Source organism: Balaenoptera physalus, assembly GCF_965194825.1.
Source record: "Balaenoptera physalus genome assembly, chromosome: 13".
In the NCBI taxonomy this organism is placed as follows: Eukaryota; Metazoa; Chordata; class Mammalia; order Artiodactyla; family Balaenopteridae; genus Balaenoptera; species Balaenoptera physalus.
This window is the reverse complement of record NC_138892.1, coordinates 102,285,886-102,304,911: the sequence shown is the minus strand read 5'-3', so window position 1 is coordinate 102,304,911 and position 19,026 is coordinate 102,285,886. Positions and strand designations below refer to the sequence as shown.

The 19,026-nt window shown below is 50.4% G+C and overlaps 2 protein-coding genes across 14 annotated transcripts in view; both read right to left on the bottom strand.

Moving 5' to 3' along the window:
* Positions 1–73: 73 nt before the first annotated feature.
* Positions 74–9,137, bottom strand: NOP2 (NOP2 nucleolar protein). The gene is made up of 16 exons (XM_082420420.1): positions 8,906–9,137; positions 8,511–8,620; positions 7,396–7,441; positions 7,125–7,213; positions 6,698–6,936; positions 5,560–5,615; positions 5,268–5,439; positions 4,983–5,174; positions 4,738–4,827; positions 3,783–3,870; positions 3,566–3,706; positions 2,891–3,030; positions 2,659–2,748; positions 2,391–2,513; positions 2,052–2,280; positions 74–863 (listed from the first exon to the last, which is right to left on the bottom strand). Exons 1-16 carry the CDS (start codon positions 9,010–9,012, stop codon positions 184–186), a joined length of 2,592 nt encoding a protein of 863 aa, XP_082276546.1. The 5' UTR covers positions 9,013–9,137; the 3' UTR covers positions 74–183.
* Positions 9,138–9,872: 735 nt separating this feature from the next.
* CHD4 (chromodomain helicase DNA binding protein 4) overlaps positions 9,873–19,026 on the bottom strand; it is a 29,096-nt gene continuing 19,942 nt past the window's right edge. For 4 of the 13 annotated variants that reach the window (XM_082420144.1, XM_082420149.1, XM_082420146.1 and 1 more), the window contains exons 26-40: positions 18,419–18,599; positions 18,248–18,334; positions 18,068–18,156; positions 17,830–17,963; positions 17,344–17,488; positions 17,065–17,230; positions 16,704–16,801; positions 16,465–16,594; positions 16,141–16,212; positions 15,680–15,817; positions 15,317–15,425; positions 15,070–15,202; positions 11,578–11,773; positions 10,674–10,837; positions 9,873–10,491 (exon numbers count right to left, since the gene is read on the bottom strand). In XM_082420144.1, coding sequence (XP_082276270.1) covers positions 10,474–10,491; positions 10,674–10,837; positions 11,578–11,773; positions 15,070–15,202; positions 15,317–15,425; positions 15,680–15,817; positions 16,141–16,212; positions 16,465–16,594; positions 16,704–16,801; positions 17,065–17,230; positions 17,344–17,488; positions 17,830–17,963; positions 18,068–18,156; positions 18,248–18,334; positions 18,419–18,599 — 1,860 coding nt within the window. In that variant the 3' untranslated portion in view covers positions 9,873–10,473. The other 9 variants (XM_082420143.1, XM_082420148.1, XM_082420138.1 and 6 more) reach the window with 6 other exon arrangements.

Here is a 19,026-nt window from a genome sequence, read left to right as displayed (position 1 = left end):
TCCCACCTCTACCCTTTAAGCAGCAAAGCAAGTACCCAGTCCCCTCAAAAAAAAAAAAAAAACACACAGTGGCCAGAGATTGTAAAATGTGTATTAAATTTCACATCCACAGTGGGGAAGCCATCCTCACAGAGGTAAGAGTTCCAACCCAGTAACAATGGCAATGAGCCACCCCAGTCTAGTTCAACCATCCATCGAAGACAGCAGGGGCTGGCTGCCGCCTCTGGACAGAGATTTTCTCCTCTTTGCTGGCGGGGGCCGGCTGTAACTGCGGGGGGACATGATTGGCGTCTTAGGTCCCTTGCGGGTGCCATTCTGTTTCTGGAAGGCAGCTTTCTTGAAAGGCTGCTCTGGCACCTGCTGCTTAACCTCCTCAGCCCCAGTGGTGTTCCCAAGGGGCTGATCACGGTCCTCGGGCTTGAGAGTGGCCTGGGCCTTGGAGAGGGACGGCGCAGCAGGTGTTTCTGTATAGGTGCCCTTGGGAGCAGCACGCTGCTTCCGGAAGGCAGCTTTCTTGGAGGACTGCAGTTTGGGTGACTGTTGCTTTAGTTTCACAGACACCTTTGGTTCCCTGACCACTGCTGCTTTTTCAGCTGGCTGACTGCTATCCTGGAGCTTGGAGGAAGCTTGGGCCTTTGTAACAGAAAACACAGTGGACAATTCTGAGTCTGTCCCTTTGGAGATGCCATTCTGCTTCTGGAAGGAAGCCTTCTTGGGATGTTGCCGTTTCTGCAGCCGCTGCTTTGCTTGACCAGCCACTCTGGCCTTCTTGGCAGGCAGGCTGCTGCACTCAGGCTGGGGGGTCACCTGCCCTTTCAGGTTGGGCAAGTCTAGGTTTGTAAGGGTGGATATCACAGAATTTCCTGAGGTTAAAATTAAACACATGGTTTGAGAAAACAGGCCTCATCACTGGGTCTTGATCATTCGTGGAGGAGGTAAGTAGAGGTATTAAAATAAGGAAACTGCCTGGGTACTATCTCTTGGCCAAGTGTTCCACACAACTGGGACGGTGCCTGAGAGCAGATTACCTGGATTCATATTACTTAATATCACCTGGTCTTTACTCAAGTCATATTTGAACCCTGTATTAAAGAGAACGGATCACTACCCATCCTTGGGCCAAAAGATTTTCAGAGGAAGCTGTGCCCCCTTGAGGCCAGCAGGTAACAAGACACTCTAAAGAGGAGGTGAATCCTGAAAAAACCTGAAGCACTGGGCTTCTCTTTTAATCAGAAAAGATATTTTTTTCATGCAGAGTTTGATGAGATGCAGGAAAATAAGAAAGCACACAGAGCAACTAGAAACAAGCTAGTCTTCATTAATGAAGACTGATATATTAAATATGTATCTTTACAGTTACAGCAAAAAAAAAAAAAATGCAGGAAATTTTGCTACTTCTTAAAGAGGTTTTTGTTCTGTTAACATTCAGATGTGACTTTTGTTAAGAGGCATTGTTTATAAAGACAAAAAAAAAAAAAATCAACTCAATAAGTCACGTGGTTTGTGTCCACAGAAGCCCGCCTCTCCCTCTTCCAACTCAACTCAGGGTGGCATCCCAGCAGGCAGAGCCCTCAGGCTTGTTTCAGAAAACCCCACCCTTCCCCCCTTGAGATCCAGGCCAGACTCCTCAAGATGGCTGAGGAAACGATCTGCAATTAGTGTGATGGGCTCAGAGAACGGACAGTTCTGAGGAGTTGCGTGCCAACCCAGTGCTGACAAGGCTGGACCGGCAGAGGTCTATTACCAGGAAGGCAACCCTCGGCCAAGAAACCACACTCGCGCTGGGAATGCATTTAGTGCCGAACAACTGCAGCCATCTGGCAGAATCAAGGAAAAGACCCCATCCATGTGAACCCCTTAACGTACCGAATGGGGCCCAGGCTTGGGAACAACTCTAGCTGGGATGAAAGGGGTCTCTCACCCAAGCGTGCCAAGGCCGGGAGAGGGAGGCCGAGATCCGCCCTTCCCCACAGTTACACTAGAAAGCCTCCTGAAGCTATGGGAGAAAGAGCAAAGGTGGAGAGGAGAGGTACAAAGAGCACACCGCTTACCTGTTTGCGACTGGGGGATAGAATTGGAGAATTTCTTGAACTTGGCAATAAAGAAACCGTCCACGTTGTGGGTGTGAGGGTAGAAGCGGCGGGTGGAGCGCAGGGTGGGGTGGAAGCGCCTTTCCCGGAAGCGGGTGAAGCCCTCCTGGCCGAAGTCCAGGCCTGTGGGCACCAGCCGCACGTTCCTTTTTCTCAGGGCGTAGTCTACCACCCACTCGTTCTCTTCCACCTGACGTGTGGGGGAGACAGAGATGGAAGGGAAAGCGGAGCTGGAGCCGAAGGGGTGCTGGGGGGCGCCAGCGCCAGCACTGCCCCCTCTCGCTCCACGACAGGCCTCACCATGACGGAGCAAGTACAGTAGACGAGGTAGCCCCCTGTCTCGGAGGTGGCGCTGACAGAGTCAATAGCACTCAGGAGCAGCTCCTTCTGAAGGTGAGCACAGCGCAAGATGTCCTTCTCATCCTGTCCCAAGACGGAGAGACCCACAGCGTGGGAATTTCTCAAGGTGGCCTCCGGAGACGTGAGCTGCTGGCTGCCCACCTCCCACTCCGCTTTGCCAGCCCCCGTTTCCCCCGAGACTTTTCAGCTGGTCCCCCACCCCCTGCACCTTGTTAGTCTTCACCGCTGGGTCCTTGGAGATGATCCCAGTGCCGCTGCAGGGAGCATCCAGCAGGACCCGGTCAAAGCCCCCCACCACCTGGGGAAAAAAGTAGGCTAAGTGGATGTTTTTGGCAACCTCAACCATACCGATTATTTCCTAAGGGCAGGTCTCAACGCCCTGAGGTCGGGAAGGGAGCAGGTGAGACGCCCCAGGAGCGACGCACAGCGGGGAGCCCCACCTTGGGAAACTGGCGCCCGTCATAGTGGCTGATGACGGTGTTGGTGACGCCCAGCCGGTGCAGGTTGCCCACGACGCTCCTGAGCCGCTCGGCGTTGGCATCATTGGCGAGGATCACGCCTGTGTTCTTCATGAGCTGGGCTGAAGGGAGGAGGCACAGTGCTCGCCGGCAGCTCCGGCGCCTCCACACCTGCTGGCCACCCCCTAGCCCAAGAATCTGCCTGTGACGTCTCACCCCTTCCCCAAATAAGCCGCAACCCCACTGGCCACCCAGTCTGCACTGGCCCTGTGACGAGCAAGCCCACCAGGATGACTTTTCTGATTGTTACTGAACGCCCTTCTGATCCTTCAGGCTAAGTAACTTCTTCCAAGGGATAACAGTTTAATAAAATGGTTACGACTAATTACATGTAGCGGTTACTGTGCCAGGGACTTGCATATGCGCACCTCAACCCTCACGACCCAAGCATAACGTAACGGCCAACACGAGCACCATCACCTCGCCATTCCACAGATGCCCAAGGTCACGTGGGCAGTAAGAGGCCCTCATGGGGCTGGAGCTGGGCCCACTCCAGAACCTGTGCTGCTCCCCACTCTGCTGACTGCCTGTGCAACCCCACCTCCTTTCATAAGCAGAGAGCCAGCTGAAGCCTAGCCCCGCCGGCCCTTCTCATACCTATGTAGCTGGTCTTTCCTCCAGGGGCACAACACATGTCCAGGATCCGCTCATGTTCCTGGGGTGCCAAGGCCATGACGGGCAACATGCTGGAGGCCCCCTGCAGCATGTAGTGCCCAGCCAGGTACTCGGGAGTGGCACCTGTGGATGAGGACCCGCCTGTGACATGCTGGGACGAGGGCAGGGGCGGAAGGGCTCCGGGGCGGGGAACACTTACCAATGGGCACCGAAGAATCATATACCACGAGTCCAGTCTTCGACCACTTGCCCAGGGGATCCAGGTTAACCCCACGATTGATCAGCGCCTGAAGATAAGATGGATGAAAGTGTTAAAACCTCGGAAGCTACTCTACCCAGTAGGGGGATGGAGATGTGAAACCCTGGTCCTGGCGGGAGGCCCATGGCACCACAACCCCTAGAGCTTAGTCAGGACACAATCATCACAGGCGCACAGAAGAGTCTGTCCCATCCCGTCCCGTGGTCTCCTTTTCCTTAGCCTCAGGTTCTAACTCAAGGTCTGAACTCCATCCCAATGGAGCACACTGCCAGCTCCTGTTCTTTTATCTCCTGGAAGTGGACCCCGATTTTCCAAGAGCCTCAGCCCCCTTGCCATCCTAAAACTTAGCATTATTGGTTATAGCAACTTTAAAGATAATTATCAAGTTACCTTCCAGGAGAGACAACAGAAGATAGACACCAGGAGACAGACAACACACAGGGTCACACCACTGCCTCTGGCACCAGGGTTTTAACCTTGGGCCCCTGAACCCTTGGAAACGAGGAGCTTAAAATACTGCTTGTGCGTGCATGGCACGTCTTTTCCTGGGGACAGGAATCACAGTCTCACCAGCTTCTCAATGATCTACGAGGCAGACCACCCCCTCCCACTTCTCTGTGCGGCGGCACTTTCATCGTGATGCGGAAATCTCAGCCCTGTCACAGGGAGCAGAGGCTGAAGGGACGAGCTCCCCAATCGACAGAGGTCCTCAGCCCTGCCAGACAGACCCAGCGTGACACTAGGCCTAGGTCTGCCTCCTGGGACCATGCCTGTACCGAGAAGTGCCTAGGTACTAAGACCCCCCACGCCCAGTAGGGTGGGACGGGGGAGTCTCTGGGATTCGCAGAAGCCAGTGCCTCCCTGAGACAAGCAAACCTCAGAGCCCACCCCTCACCTGAGCGAGGTCCCGGCGCCGGGTCTTCAAGGTATTGGTCCTGAGGGTGATGGGCCGAGGCACCTCATTGGCTTCCAAAAACTCCACCAGCTGGGACAGAGCATGGCAGGGAGCAGGTCAGGCTGGCCTAGGGGCGCAGCCAGAAAAGCAGAGAGCAAGGGGGCTGGCTGCCTTCTTACACAGTGTAAGAGAAGAGAGGGTGAGGAAAGAAAAGCATGAAGGGCATCAGAACGGCAAGTCGGTACCTCAGACAGAGGGAAGAGGTCCATGAGCTTGCCAAGGAGGAAGTCTCCGTAGGAGTAGTAAGTGGCCAGATCCTTCCGAAGCCGCTGCAGATATTCAGAACGAGACCGACCTTCCTCCCGCTGAGTCCCAAAATCACGCAGCACTCCCACTATATCTTGGATGCGCTTGTGAACTCGTTGCAAGTCTGGAACCTGGGCATGTGGACCTGTTAAGGAACTGCTTCCTTATTTCCTGGGGCCTGGAAGTGCCTTCTCCCAAGCATCCCCCTCCGGCTCCCCCTGCACCAGAAGGATATCCTGCTCCACCTCCCCAGCAGGGGGCAGCACAAAAGTCTCCTCCTCGTCCACATTGATCCGCAGGTCCCCTTCCATCTCATCATCCTCTTTGGGGCGTGACTCAGGGGACACTTTCTCCTCTTCCTCCTCTTCATAGGTCTCCTCCTCACTCCACTGGCCCCTACAAACAGGTCCAAGAACAGAGTGGTTCACAGATCAAAGCAGACACCTCCTCCTTAGTCACATTTTCCTTCATCCCAGCCGCTGCCTACTCTCCACCCTAAGAGTTTCCAAAACTCACCCAGCAACAGCCTCCTGGGCCTTCTGCTTCCGAGCAGCCCTTTCAATGGGCAGCAACTGAATAAAGAGACAAGAGGCTGGTAATGCAAAGCTTGCCCTTCCACCAGCCCACGAAATACTTCCTACCTCTGTTTTTTTCCTAAATACAAACATAACTCTTGCTTCCAGAAAGAAATTTAGACCCTGAAAAAGTGAATATAAGATTGGCAAAATATTCACCATTACTGAAGTAAAACGATGGACTGAAAGGGTTCGTTACATCGTCCTTCCCATGCCCGTATGTACATGGCTGGGTGGGCGGGACACACGCACACAAACTGCCCTGGGCACCCATTTTGCCATATTTTCCTCCACGCTTACTCTACATTTTTCACATAGTTAAAATCATGATTCATTTTCAAGTCTGTTTCTTGCCTTTTCTCATTCACAGTTAGATCACAAGCATTTTCGCAGACATAATGACCAAACGTTAATTTAGCATACGAACGAACCATAGTTCATTTAAGCACATTAGGCATGTTGGAAGTTTCCAGAGTTTTGGCATTATGGTCCACATGGTGCCTGGAAATCGCAAAACAGTAGCTCCGTAGAGAGAAGGGGGGTTGGGGGAGAGGGGTGAAAGTGGGAACTTTCTTTTTATCCCATACGACTCGATTATGCTTGAATTTTCCTAGTAACACACTCATATACTTAAACTGTATAATACATAATAACTTCTTATACTTTGGCAAGTAAACCTCTGTCTACATTCTGGATCACCTTCCTAAGGTGGAATTACTAAGTGAAAAGGAAAAACCTTTCTAAGGTTCTGAGATACCAAATGCTTTAAAAAAAAAAAAAAAAAAAAAAAAAAAAAGTGTGTGCACTTCTAGTCCCAGCAGTGAGGCCATACAAGCGTCCGCCTTACCGTACCCTCACCAGCACTGAGCGTCGTCATATTTTCAAGTGCTCCATCCTGCGGCTCTTTTAAACTTGCACACGCGCTGAGAGGAGGTAAGGTGCTACGAAAGGTGATGGAACACTAAAATCCCTTTTCTCCACTCAGGCTTATCCTTGTCACTGAGAGATAGTCTCAAGGATCTGGAAAGACTCTAGAAGGCAAGGATAGCTTTCTGAAGACCCAGAGAGATAAAGCTCACCTCTTCACCGTCATCCTCATCTTCGTCCTCTGAGCTGGAGTCAGCTCCATAGTCATCTACCATATCAGCATCACTGTCCTCGGAGCCCCAGAGGTCCCCTTGGTTCACCAAACCATCCCCTTCAGAGTCTTCCTGCTCTTCTTCCTCGTCACTGCTATGGGTTGGTGCTGGGCGCTTCTTGCCTCGAGCACTGTTAAATAAGGACGGGGCTCCCTTCTTACTGGGTGCCTGGACAGCTCCTGCAGAGATTCCAAAGGGTTTGAAGAATCCTGGACTGATGGCAGCCGCACACTGATGGAGCCTGTACTTTCTACCCCCAAGAACGTCCTCTGGCTGTTCCTTTCACTTCAGAAATACTCAACAAGCCCCTCCCTACCCAGGACCCAGAGGACTCCTCACGTGGAACCCAGCTCCTATTTCCACTGACCTTTTGATAGCTTTCCAGGCAATGGTTTGGCCCCAGGGGACTTATTCATCTCAGGGGCTTCAGCAGAGCCCAACCTCCTCCTGGCTGCCCTGAAAACATAAAAGGAGTGAGGAAATGGAACACATCTCTAGGCTCTGCCACTTGCCAGTGCAGGGAAACCTGACAGTCCCCAACAGCTCTTTCCATCAGCATGATCACATGGGAGCATGTGCCTAAAGATGAGTGGTACCAATTGAATCTGTGTAACATAAGTCTGGACATGCACACTCACCTCTTTCGGGCACGACTGGACAGCCTCTTTACATTTTCATCACCACCTGTTTAAAAAAAATTTTTTTTAAACAGGCAGAACAGGAGGTTACAGGGGAAATGAAAAAAAGCAATGGGAAAGGAAGTAAAAGGGAAGAAAATTGGAACACTAGTTAGAGGCAGTAGATTATAACTCACTCCACTGTGCTCTATCGGGAGCTGCATAAGAGATGTAAAGGAGATGACTTCCATCTGGCTGTTTTATCAGCCAAATCCAAACTGGGCCTCCCTCCAGACTGATTTCAACAAACAGCATCATCATCATTCCGGTAACACAGATTCAAAACTTTCTTCTGCCCTTTCTTTTACTCTCAACTCATCAGTTACCAACCACAATAGATTTTACCTTTACAACTGCTGCTGTTCATATATATTCTCCAAGAAACAGAAAGTTTAAATCTCAGCTCTGTCATTTAATAATTATCTACAGGTTAACCTCTCAGCACCCATTTCCTTAGCAGGGCTTCTCTCACAGGACACTGAGAATGAGAGGATACAATGTGTCCAAAGGCTTCGGTATAGTGTTTAGCATTTGCCAACACCTCAGTAAACTGCATCTTTTATATGATGCTCAACATAAACTACCTGCCCATTCTTCCCTCCCACCCAGTCTTCCATGCAGTAGACTACTAACCATGCGGGAACCAGATCTGTGCTTTCCCATCTCCATGCCCTCAACAATGAGGTTCAACAGTGACTGGACTATACGCTTCCAACTTCCACTTGCTAAAATGTCACCCATTTTTCAAAACCCAACTGCTTCACGAAATCTTTTCAAACAAAATATTTTCAAACTCTCTAACTCCGTGGGATCCCCCTTCCTCTGAACTCCCTTAGCGTTAAACCACACCTCTCCTTACATGGGTACTTGTGTCCCTGTCGCATCTTCCCTAAGTTCTAAACGCTAATGAGAGTATTTCATTCCTACTTATCTCCTAGTAACTCATTAAAAGAAAATTCCGCTTGAACAGAAAACGAACACACAAAATGACTTTAAAAAACGGAAGAGTTACGCTACAGGTAAAAGAACAGCGCAAAAGCTGGAGAAGCGGGAGAGGGAGCACGCCAGACCCTTACCTGCAGGCAAGAATCTGGCAAGTTCGGTCTCGGCGCCTTTCTGTTTCCGGGCCTTTCGGCCCGGCCCGCGCTTCTCCTTCTTCGTAGGGTCCAATTTACGCCCCATGGTACTGGGGAAAACAAAACGGGAGACAGTAGAGGAGCGCGTGTTGTAAGGGAAAGGCAGAACGCAGACGAAGCGAAATGGAGCGGGAGAGGGTATCGCCTCCACCAGAACCTCGACTCAACAGCCCCTCGAGGCCTGGCCAAACGTCCACTCCACGCTGAGCCCCGGGCCCTGGGTCCCACGCCGTAGGTACCGCGCGTCCCGCCCCCCTCCCCACGCCCCAGTCCAGGTCAGCGCCTCACCCTTCCTTCCCCAAATTCCTCCAGACCCGCCCGAAGCCTAGGCTCACCTGGAAGCCAATCCAGCTCCGAGACTGGGTTCGGAAGCAGGCGCGGGGCTCCACGTGCGGCCCAAGTCAGGCGCTCCAACGCCACACCACGGAAACGTCTCACGCATGCGCCCTACGCCCCTGCCGAGGCCCCGCCTCTTCCGGCCTTCCTGTCCGCCGCGGAAGCCGGAACGTTTGCTCCCCACGCCCGCGCGGGGCTGGGGGCCGTGCGGCCGGGCACTATTCTCGGGCGGACCGCCCTGCTTTCCCCCCGGGCGGAGAAGGTGGTGCACCCAAGGCGTTTTCGGCTTCCCCCGCCCTCCCCTCCGGGCGTGGGCCTTTCGCCTCACTGCAGAGTTCAGTCGGAAATACTGTGCCCGAAAGCCGCCCCTTCCCCTCGAACGGAGGCGCCAGAGCCGGGCCCACCTCCGCCCGACGTCGCCTCAAGATCGGGGGACCCCACGCCTGCGACGCGGAAACCCTCTTCCTTGACCCCAGACCCCGCGCTCCGCCTCAGGTAACGGTCCTCTCTGCCCAGGTTTCCGTCTTGGAGGTCGGGAGGAAGGCATCTCGCGTCCTGACTTCATTCACGCAAGTTAACAGAAAAACCGACTTCAGCCTTTCTTCAAAGAGACAGCAAGGTGGTGCTTAGCTGTTAAAACTGTTCCAGCCCTTCATTGGTTTCGTCTTCCCAACTCTGCGAGGAAGACCCCTTCATTTTATACGCGCGACGTCCACAGCCCGGAGAAGTCCGCTTCCGCACCCTCGCGGAGCCAGGAGGCCGCGGTGGGCTGTGGACCCGGGGGCTCCGGTGGCCCCGCTGTGCCCAGGTGGCCTTGTCAGCACGGGCACGTGCACAGCGGGAACTCGGCTCTTTCGTGAAATCTCAGGACACAAGGAAACCCTTCGTCTCCAAACACACATGTCCCAGGGCTCCCATCAGAAACACTCATCCACCTGCACCTACACCCACACTGAACGAGAGCACTAAAATACAAGGAAACTTTTATTTTCAATTTTCGTCAAGAAATTTGCTGTGGTTTTTTATGCTTTTGGTTCTTTTTTTTTTTTTTTTTTTTCCACTTTATTTAATTCTAGCCACTCAGGGGCTGGAGCCGCTGGGTTCCTGGTATTAAAAAGATGCCAACAGAGGTAGCTGTGTCTCACCCAGGGGCCCGGCCCACTGTGAATACCCCCCAAAAAAGGAGAAAAAACACAAAATAAACCAACAAAATAAAACCAAAAGGAGGAAGAAATTCTGATCATTTTCTTCAAGCCTGTTGGGAACCCGCAACAGTTTGTGTGTAACAGACGTTACAGTGGGGAGAAGCCAGGGCCCAGAAGGCCAGCCCGCCAGCTCCCCGCAGATGGCGCCGGCGCTACTGCTGCATGTCTCTCCAGCAGGAAGGGCACCACTGCCCCTCACTCCCTCCCCTCCCCCAGTGCTCAGCGGGGCTGTTCCTCTACAACTTGAAAGATGGGGCAGAAGGAAGGAGAGGGTCTCTCAGGCCCCCAGGGGAGAAGCTGGGCAAGGGAAAGTGAGGAAGGTCACTGCTCAGCGGTGGAGGTGGTATCATCCATCTGGAGCTTCACTGCTGCTGGGCTACCTATAGGAAGAGAGAGCCAAGGGAGTCAGAATTCCAGACTCCAGGAACCCACCTGATCCCAAGGGAACTCACTGGTAAGCCAGCCCCACCTGCCCAGTATGTAAAGCTAGGGACAGACAGCAGAGTTAAAGTTCTAGAATGGCTCCGTTGGAAGAGCTGGCCGGATGAAAATGGTCCTATACCTGCTGTGGAGGTGGTTCAGGTGCCCGGTTTGCCAGGCGACTGAGAATATTACGCTCTGACATCTGTAGCCTCACAGCAACTGGGGGAATTCGGGCAATAGTAGCTGGGAGTCGAGTCACATCGGCTTTCATGTCACTCAGCAGTTCTTCTAGCTGTTTCAGAACTGCAGGGGGAAGAAAAAGAGGCGGTGAGCCATGGTGGTCAAGACCGAGGTCCATCTTCCCGTTAGGTGGACCCCCCACCCATTACTTCTCAATGACCAAGTGACTGATGTGCTGGAGTATTGTCTTTTGTCACCGAGTCACCTGACCTGGCTCCACCACACTCAAATTCCTGTCCCTCATGTTCCAGTTCCAACTGTCCATGATTCTGTGCTTTCTAAGGCCACCTGTCCCTTGATCCCTATTTCCTCTATTTCCTCCACTTCTTCAATAGCTATTCCTATTGTTTCCTCTTCTCACTATCTTTCCTCTGCACCTTTGGAGCTGTCTCCCTCTTGCTTGATAACAGCTTTCTTTTCCTCATTTCACCCTCCATCCCCCTCACAATGTCTTAACTTTAATTAAAAGCAGAATGTTGAAAGCAGTCTAGAATTTGACAAGATCTTAAGTCACCCTGTTACCTCTAAACTATCCCAGATCACACTATATTACTCTGCTCTGCTTTCCACCTCCAAGAACTGGAATACGTTCAAGAGTTAAAAAGCAAAGAACTACTGTCCTTGACTGTCTCTAAGATGTCAGCTTCCTAAGAAGGAACGCAAGGATCCCCAGCACACCCTAAGCTCCCAGACAAAGAAAGGGGCTCCAAAAACGGCTCAGACCTGAGAAGTAGGTGTGTGTCAGGGAGGGGCAGAGGAGGAAGGAGGCCAAGTCCACAGGAGGCAGGGGAGCCACTGGCTACCTTTGTGCAGGACCGCATTTGCTGGCTTGTTTCCCGCCATCGACTCCTTGGACAGGTGCTGATGACTCTCTGCCAAACACTCCACCTCGGCGAAGCGGGTGTTCAGGGCCATGGAAGGGTGAGAGGGGTCCTCTGACATGTTCAGGTAGGCCGCCCGACGCAGCTGCTCCTCGATCACCAGGGCTTGCTCTAAGAGCTGGACAAGAGAGAAGCGGGAGATGGCGTTCCTCATGGGCCTCTCAGAACCCGCTCCTGGCCGCTTCAACGTTCCATTGCCTTTTTCACCCCACTTTGAAGGTCTGTGTTTTTAAAGCTCTTGACCCTTTATTGATTCACTCGTATACATATAAGAGTGAATAAATCCTTATCCTTATTCTTATAAATCCTCAATTTAGAAAATACAGAATGTATAAAGAATTAAAACCACAATTCCCCCTCCGAGAGATACTGTTAACATTTTGAGGTTTTTTGTTACATGTTTTTTACAAAATTAAGATTCTATACATGTATTTATATTGTTTTCACTCAAAGTGACATAGTAAGGCTCTTCCCTTGTTATTAGCTGCTCTTTATAAAAGATGGCTTTTTTTCCCCCATTCTTTTTCAGATTCTTTTCCCGTTTAGGTTATTACAGAATACAGATGACTTAATGGTTGCATGGCAGTCCATCCTATGGATATATACCTACCCTATCACTTAAGTTGTTTTACTCTCTAAAATTATTCCTGTTGTTTCTTTTCTTTCATCTCTCTCTCTCTCTCTCTCACTCCCATTCCTTTCCTTCCTCAATAGGCAACCCTTCTAATACACCGACTGTGTGTCTTTTTGTGGGTTTTCTTGAAGACAGTATTGTTTCATGTGCACATTTCTCATTTACAGAATGTTTTTCTGTACATTATAAAATGCTTTTTCATTTCCCCACTGTATATATTTTTTAAAGGTCCATTTATGTTACAAAACGTGTACTTTGTTGCTGCCAACTGTTTCTTAATGCTGGGTGATGTGAATCCACATTTTACCTACCCACACTCCCAATGTCAAACATCTAGGGTGCCTCCAGGCCCCACCACCAAAAATCATAATGCAACGAACACTTGCACATGTCACCTGATGGAGCTGTGTAAAACGGCCTTTGAAATACATTCCAAGGGACAGAATGTTGATTCATGACTTACGAGACTTATTTTACTCAAGTATCCACTGGTTCTTAAAAAGAATGAATCCACTAGGGGTCAGGAAAAAGGACAGTATGAGAATAATGGACTGTTGTTTCTTCCAGAAGACCTGGCTCCATTCAGGCCTACTAACTTATCCCCAAACAGACCAAGCACCTACTTTCAATCTATATACCACCCAGTCTCCTTCACCAGCTCCCCTCCCTCTTGCCCCAAACTATGAGCTTTCTCCAGGATCAGCGTCTCTCCTGGCATCAGCCAGCACCTCTATGCAAATGAGTTGGCGCTTTTCAGACATGCGTCTCAAGCACTGATTGTTCTGATCCCACTCGTGCACGCTTGATCACTTTGATCCCACTTGTTTAATGGTGGTGGGAGTACTGGGGGGATATTTACTTGTGAAAAACACCAAATGACTTGTCTAAAATTGAACTTAACTTTCTCCTCACTTCCCTGATCTGCCAATGATAATTTAACTTTCTCAGTGACTCAGACTCAAAACTTCAGTTATTTTTGGAGTCTCACTGCTTTGTATCTCAAATTCAATAAAGTAACTCAGGGGTCAGCAAACTATGGCCTGTGGGCCAAATCTGGGCCACTGCCTGTTTTTGGATGGTCCAAGAGCTAAGAATGGGTTCTTCATTTTTAAGTGGTTGAAAAAAAGTCAAAATAATAGTTTATAATGCTTCATACAAATTATATGAAGTTTAAATTTTAGTGTCGATAAATAAAGTTTTATTGGAACATATTCATACTTCTCACCTATGGCTGCTTGCACACTATGACAGAGTGTCAGTGTCTCACAAAGCCTGAATTACTCTGGCCCCTTAAAAGAAAAAGTTTGCTGACCCCTACAGTAAATCAGTAAATCCTGTAAATTCCTTGGTGTTTCATTCCCTTTATCTTTTATTTATTTATTTATTTATTAGTATTTATTTATTTGGCTGCACCGGGTCTTAGTTGCATCACGCTGGATCTTAGTTGTGGCATGGGGGATCTAATTCCCTGACCAGGGATCAAACCTGGGCCCCCTGCATTGGGAGCGCAGAGTCTTAACCACTGGACCCCCAGGGACGTCCCTCGTTCCCTTTATCTTATCCTTTTCATTTTCCACAACCAGCATCACAGACGAGCCCTTACTACCTCATGACTATATGATAGTTCTGTAATCTCACGAATGTTCTGTTTCAGTTTCCCTTGCTTGTATCAAAACCCTTCACAAACCCTCAATGGCTGCCCATGAACTATAAGGTAAAGTCCAAACTCTCTTATCTGGTGCCAAAAAACCTACCTACCGACCTCCAGCCTTACTTCTCTCTCCAACGTACCTCCCAGCATCACCAACACAAGTGTCTTCTACACCCCACCTGGACTATTTGCTGTTTCCAAACACGATAAGCTCTACAGCCTCTGTCTTTGCCTAACCTAATTCTTTTGATCAAAGGGCCTTCCATTTCTATCCGGCAATCGCTATTACAGTCACCAAAACTTCATTCCAGTGGCATCTTCTCCCTGGAGCATTTGTGAGCTCTCTCCCCACTCCCCACATTCCCTCTGGAGAACTTTCTTAAGGATTTAGCAGTCTCCCTCACAACACAAAGAATGACATTCATTTGACCACACATCTGCCTGTACGTTAAACTGAGAGCTCCTCGAGAACAGGCACCAGGCCTGTCCCTGGCCCACCCATTACCTAGCACATGATGTTTGAAGGTTTATTAGTGTACATTTCTTATTCCCCCAATTATACTCAGCGTTAAGATCCACGTGTCTCATCTCCATGGTATCCCATTATGATGGTCTGCACACAAGGTGCCCTTAATATGCATTTGCTGAATTCCTGAGGAAAACTCCCCCTCAGTCCTGGGCGTATCAGCCCTAGTGATTCTGAAAATGGAGCTCTACACCTTTGCGTCTACCCCACCCTTCATCCACACAGACCCAGAAAAAAGTACCACCAGCCCACTGGCAGCCCTGCCTCCTCAGAGATCCAATTCAGTCCCACCTCTGTATCTTTCCTGAACACTCCAGCCTACCGTGTTCCCCCAGCACACCCACTGCACTGGTCTGTGTCATGCATCAGGCACAGTCACCTTCAGCCCTTAACCAACTGGTTAACCTTCAGGTCTGTATGTGTTGATCTCTAATATTTAAGATAACTTGGGAGCAAAGCCTTTCACAGGATACAACGCGAAGTGCACAGGAGAACACAATAATATTCATTCAGCATGGCTGAATGAGCCGACTCCCTCCTTTAGTCCCTTCTGCACTTTAAAGGCCGCCACTTCAACGCTGTATTCCTCTCCGTCCTGCTCACCTTGAACCTTCGGGCTAGAAACTTATTCTTGATCTCTAAGAAATTGCCACGGTTCATTTCACCCTTGAAAGGCTCATTGAGGATAGCATAGCGTGGGTCATTCTGGATGTCCTGCCACCGGGCATAGCCATGGCTATTGGAAAATTAATTGCTCAGGAAAAACGAAACAAGGAAATTAAGAGCTTCAAACTGTGGACCCTCAGAAACCTTCACCAAGGACCTCGGCCCCAACTCAGGCAAAGGATACTTTATGATGCCAGCCAGCAGCCAGTAGTCATGCCGTCGGTGCCAGATCTCATAAGTCTTCTTGGTGACTGTGGCTGCCCGCTCCTCATTCTGCCAAAGGGAGTGCAACTCTGAAGAGGAATTTAAGGAAGGTTGGGGAGAAAAAGAAAGGCAAACATCTGTGAGAATTCAAAGAGCTATTTATTCCTGATCCCCAGATACCAACTTAATATGCCTCTGGCTTTCTAACATGGACCCCAGAGGAGTGTGCAGTCAGCCTGGCATTCTCTCTAGGAGAGGTAAAGTCTCTGTACCCTGGTTTCTGACAAGAACCCTGATTTCACCTCGAATCCGTCTAACCCCAGTGGGCCCCTCTTTTTCATACCAGTAAAACCGCCATCTGCGATGTTGAACATGAAACGCTGTTTAATATTTTTCTTCTGCTTCTCATCATTCAAGTCCTTGGGGGTCTCTCCATTCTGAAGCATCACCTCTTTTTTCTCTTCTTCTTCTTTCTTCTCCTCTACAGGACACGCAGAAGAAAAATGTCAGCTCCAGACAGAAGCCAGCACCATAGCCCTTACCCATACATAGCACCATATGCTACAAGACACCCATCTACCTCCACCCTTTCTCCACAGAAGTGTTCTTAAAGCCAGGAAAAGGTGCCACTGGCCCACTGACAGCCACATGTGGGGAGAGGTGGAGTCTTTTAGCTTGGGATAAAACGATTATATGGGTATGGATGGCGGAACCTGGGGGTGGAGGGGTGTCCAAGAGATAAAAGTCCTTCCTTTCAGCTTTAGAGTCCTTTTAAAAGCACAGTCAGCTTCTCCAAACACCCACCTTTGTCCTCCACCACAATGGGAGTCAGATCGACTGCTGACTTCTCCTCCACCTTCTCCACATCAGCAATACCTGGGAGAACAGATGGCACTGAGAGCATATCTAAGGAAGTGTATTCTCCTCTGTTCTACACTATATCCTGAACCTAAATCTTGATGATTAAAGTCATAAACGATGTCTTGAGAGAGAAAAAGCCCACAGTTTAAAATCAAGGGTACAAGATTCTTCGGCGTGTCACTTCCTCTGGACTTCCCTCCAGCCGGGCTGCAAGTCCAAGAGCAACTGTGGTTCACAGGGATCTGTAGTGTGTGAAAATGTGCATACCTTTGGGATCTGTCTCCATTGGCTCCTCTGTTCTCTCCTTGACCTCTGCCTTTTCCACTTTCTCCTCTCCCTCGGGAGGCTCAACAAGGACCTTTTCATCCTCTGAGGCAGGGGCAGGGGGCTGTGTACACTTCAAAGGAAAGAAGAAAGAAGCTGAAGCAGACAGGCCAGCACCCAAGAGGAAGAACAGGCTTATCCATCTGCCTTTGGTGTGGCGTCCAGTCACCCCCGTCTCTTACCTCAACAGCGGCTTCAGGGGCTGCAGATTTCACTTCCTTTTCTCCTTCTGCACTCTCTTCTTCTTTGAGGCTATTTTCCTCTATTTTTATCCCATCCTCTGCGTACCAATAATAGACATTCATTAGGAGGAAGGTCCCAGATCAGAGAGAAGGTCACACCTTCTCAGATTGTCTCATCTTAAACTGTCCTCTCGTGCCTTTAAGAGCCAGCCCTATTCTTAGGACAGCCCTCCTAAACTGAGAGGGAGATTGCTGTGTGTCCTGCCAGACTCCCCTGTTAGAACTGAGTACAGGGAAGCAGAAAAAGCAAAGGCCAGGACAAGAAGAAGAGGATAGAAAACAACAGTCCAGGCAGACTTACCAGCAGGTGGGGCAGGTGCAGGAGTATTGGGTTGTGTGTCCCCTGGAGTGGAGGGTGTGGGAGTCTTTGGGGAAGGTGACCCTGGCTGTGACATTTTCTTGTTTTCCTCTACTTCCGCAAGTTCGGGCATGCTCCAGCGCCCATTAACATGTTCAAACTCCTGAACCTGCAGCAATGGGACAAGACGCTGAAGACCCAATTCCATCTAGGTTCCTTTCCTGCTGGCTCTCCAGTTTCACCTAGAAACCCCTGAACGATGGAGGGAGGTTCAGGGCTCACCTTCTTGCGAATCAAGGACATGACACCAATCCTAGTAAGGACATGCTGGCGAGACAGGCCTTCTCGGGGTACACCATCAGCAAAGGTCTCGGCCCCGTCTGCTCCCGGCTCACATAAATGCCGCATAAAAAGAGAGACGTAAGCCCTGTAGTAAACAAATAGAGAAATGGGTTAAACAGCAATCATGCCAACTCCTAGATCAGATTCTTTCCCACCTGCAGTCAGGCATCACCCCAGACGACAACTATGGCTCCATTTGAGGTAAAGCCCACCATCGCACTGAAAGCTGGTCTCCAGACCCCACACCATGTCCCAGGTCCTCTTCCAGGGAAGCAAGGAATACAAAGAACCCTATTACTAACAGCTTCACTTGCCAACGTCAGCAGAGGAGACAGCCGATTTCCTGCACAGCCTGCACTAGTACTGTGGAGTGACCAGAGACTAAAAGCCCTTGCTCCACCTCAGTCATTCCAGCTCTCAACTTACTTGAACTCTTTCTCTGACTTGCCTCGCAGATCTCTCACAAGCCACTGGGTGGTAAAAGCATCCTGAGGTGGCATCCCATATCGCATAATCGCATTAAGAAAGGCTTTTCGCTGACGAGCATTAAAGCCAAGAACCTGGGGGGAGAAGGAACCTAGGTGAGAGAAGGAGTAGACCTTACTCCACCAAAGACCCGACAGCAGCGCTCACCCAACCTTCCCTAGAACGGAACGGTACTTACTTCAATATTCCCACCAACACGGGCCAACAGAGGAGGCAATGGCTTATCTTTATCATTCCGCAGGCCCTTGCGACTGGGCCTGCGGGGAGCTGCAAGAAGAAAAGGATGCGTGAGCGACACTGATAGGGATATTAGACAAGGCAATATTTTAAAAATCCAGCAGAAAGGCATAGCCCTCACCTTCTGAACGTTCATCGAAGTCTTCATCACCTTCCTCTGAGGCCACTGAATAATCGGACTGGTTGTCGGACTGGTCGTCCTGCCAATCTGGAGGGAGAGAGGGCAGATGAGCGGGGCCCACTGCTCTAGTGGAACGGCCCATGGGTGGGGGGCGGGGCCGGCCACACACACCTCGGTCCTCCTGGGAGCCATCATTGTAGTTGACCTGCTTGCGGATTCTTTTTCCTTTGCCCAGATTGCGGGCCAGATCTTCTTGCTGCTGCTCGTAATGGTGCCGCAGCAGTTTCTCCCAGTAGTCAGGGTCCACACTTTCTTCCTGTTTTATGATTTCCCGCTCTACCTCCTCTTCCTCCTGGGACAGAGGGGGGGCCAGGACTCAGGGCTGCTGAAGTCAGCACCACCAGCTACCCCTGGTCCTCACACTTCCCATTCTGCTAGCTCCTCTTCAGGACTGGACTCTGAAAGACTTGGTGTGCCTGCTTGGACCTAAGAGCTTAAAAGAAGTTTAACTGACAAGACATGGTTCCTCATAATTATGTTTAGATTAGCAGTCAAAATAACTAAAGAGGGCTTCCCTGGTGGCGCAGTGGTTGAGAGTCTGCCTGCTAGTGCAGGGGACACGGGTTCGAGCCCTGGTCCGGGAAGATCCCACATGCCGCGGAGCTACTGGGCCCGTGAGCCACAATTACTGAGCCTGCGCGTCTGGAGCCTGTGCTCCTCAACAAGAGAGGCCGCGACAGTGAGAGGCCCGTGCACCGCGATGAAGAGTGGCCCCCGCT

Bases quoted from the DNA above. Each gene is read 5' to 3' on its own strand.
- NOP2 (XM_082420420.1), bottom strand. From the start codon at position 9,012: ATGCGTGAGACGTTTCCGTGGTGTGGCGTTGGAGCGCCTGACTTGGGC. The intron at 7,442-8,510 runs GTAAGGGTCTGG...TTTTTTAAACAG, and splicing joins TGCCAGATTCTTGCCTGCAG to GTGGTGATGAAAATGTAAAG. The intron at 3,707-3,782 runs GTAAGTGTTCCC...CCTCATCCACAG, and splicing joins TGATTCTTCGGTGCCCATTG to GTGCCACTCCCGAGTACCTG.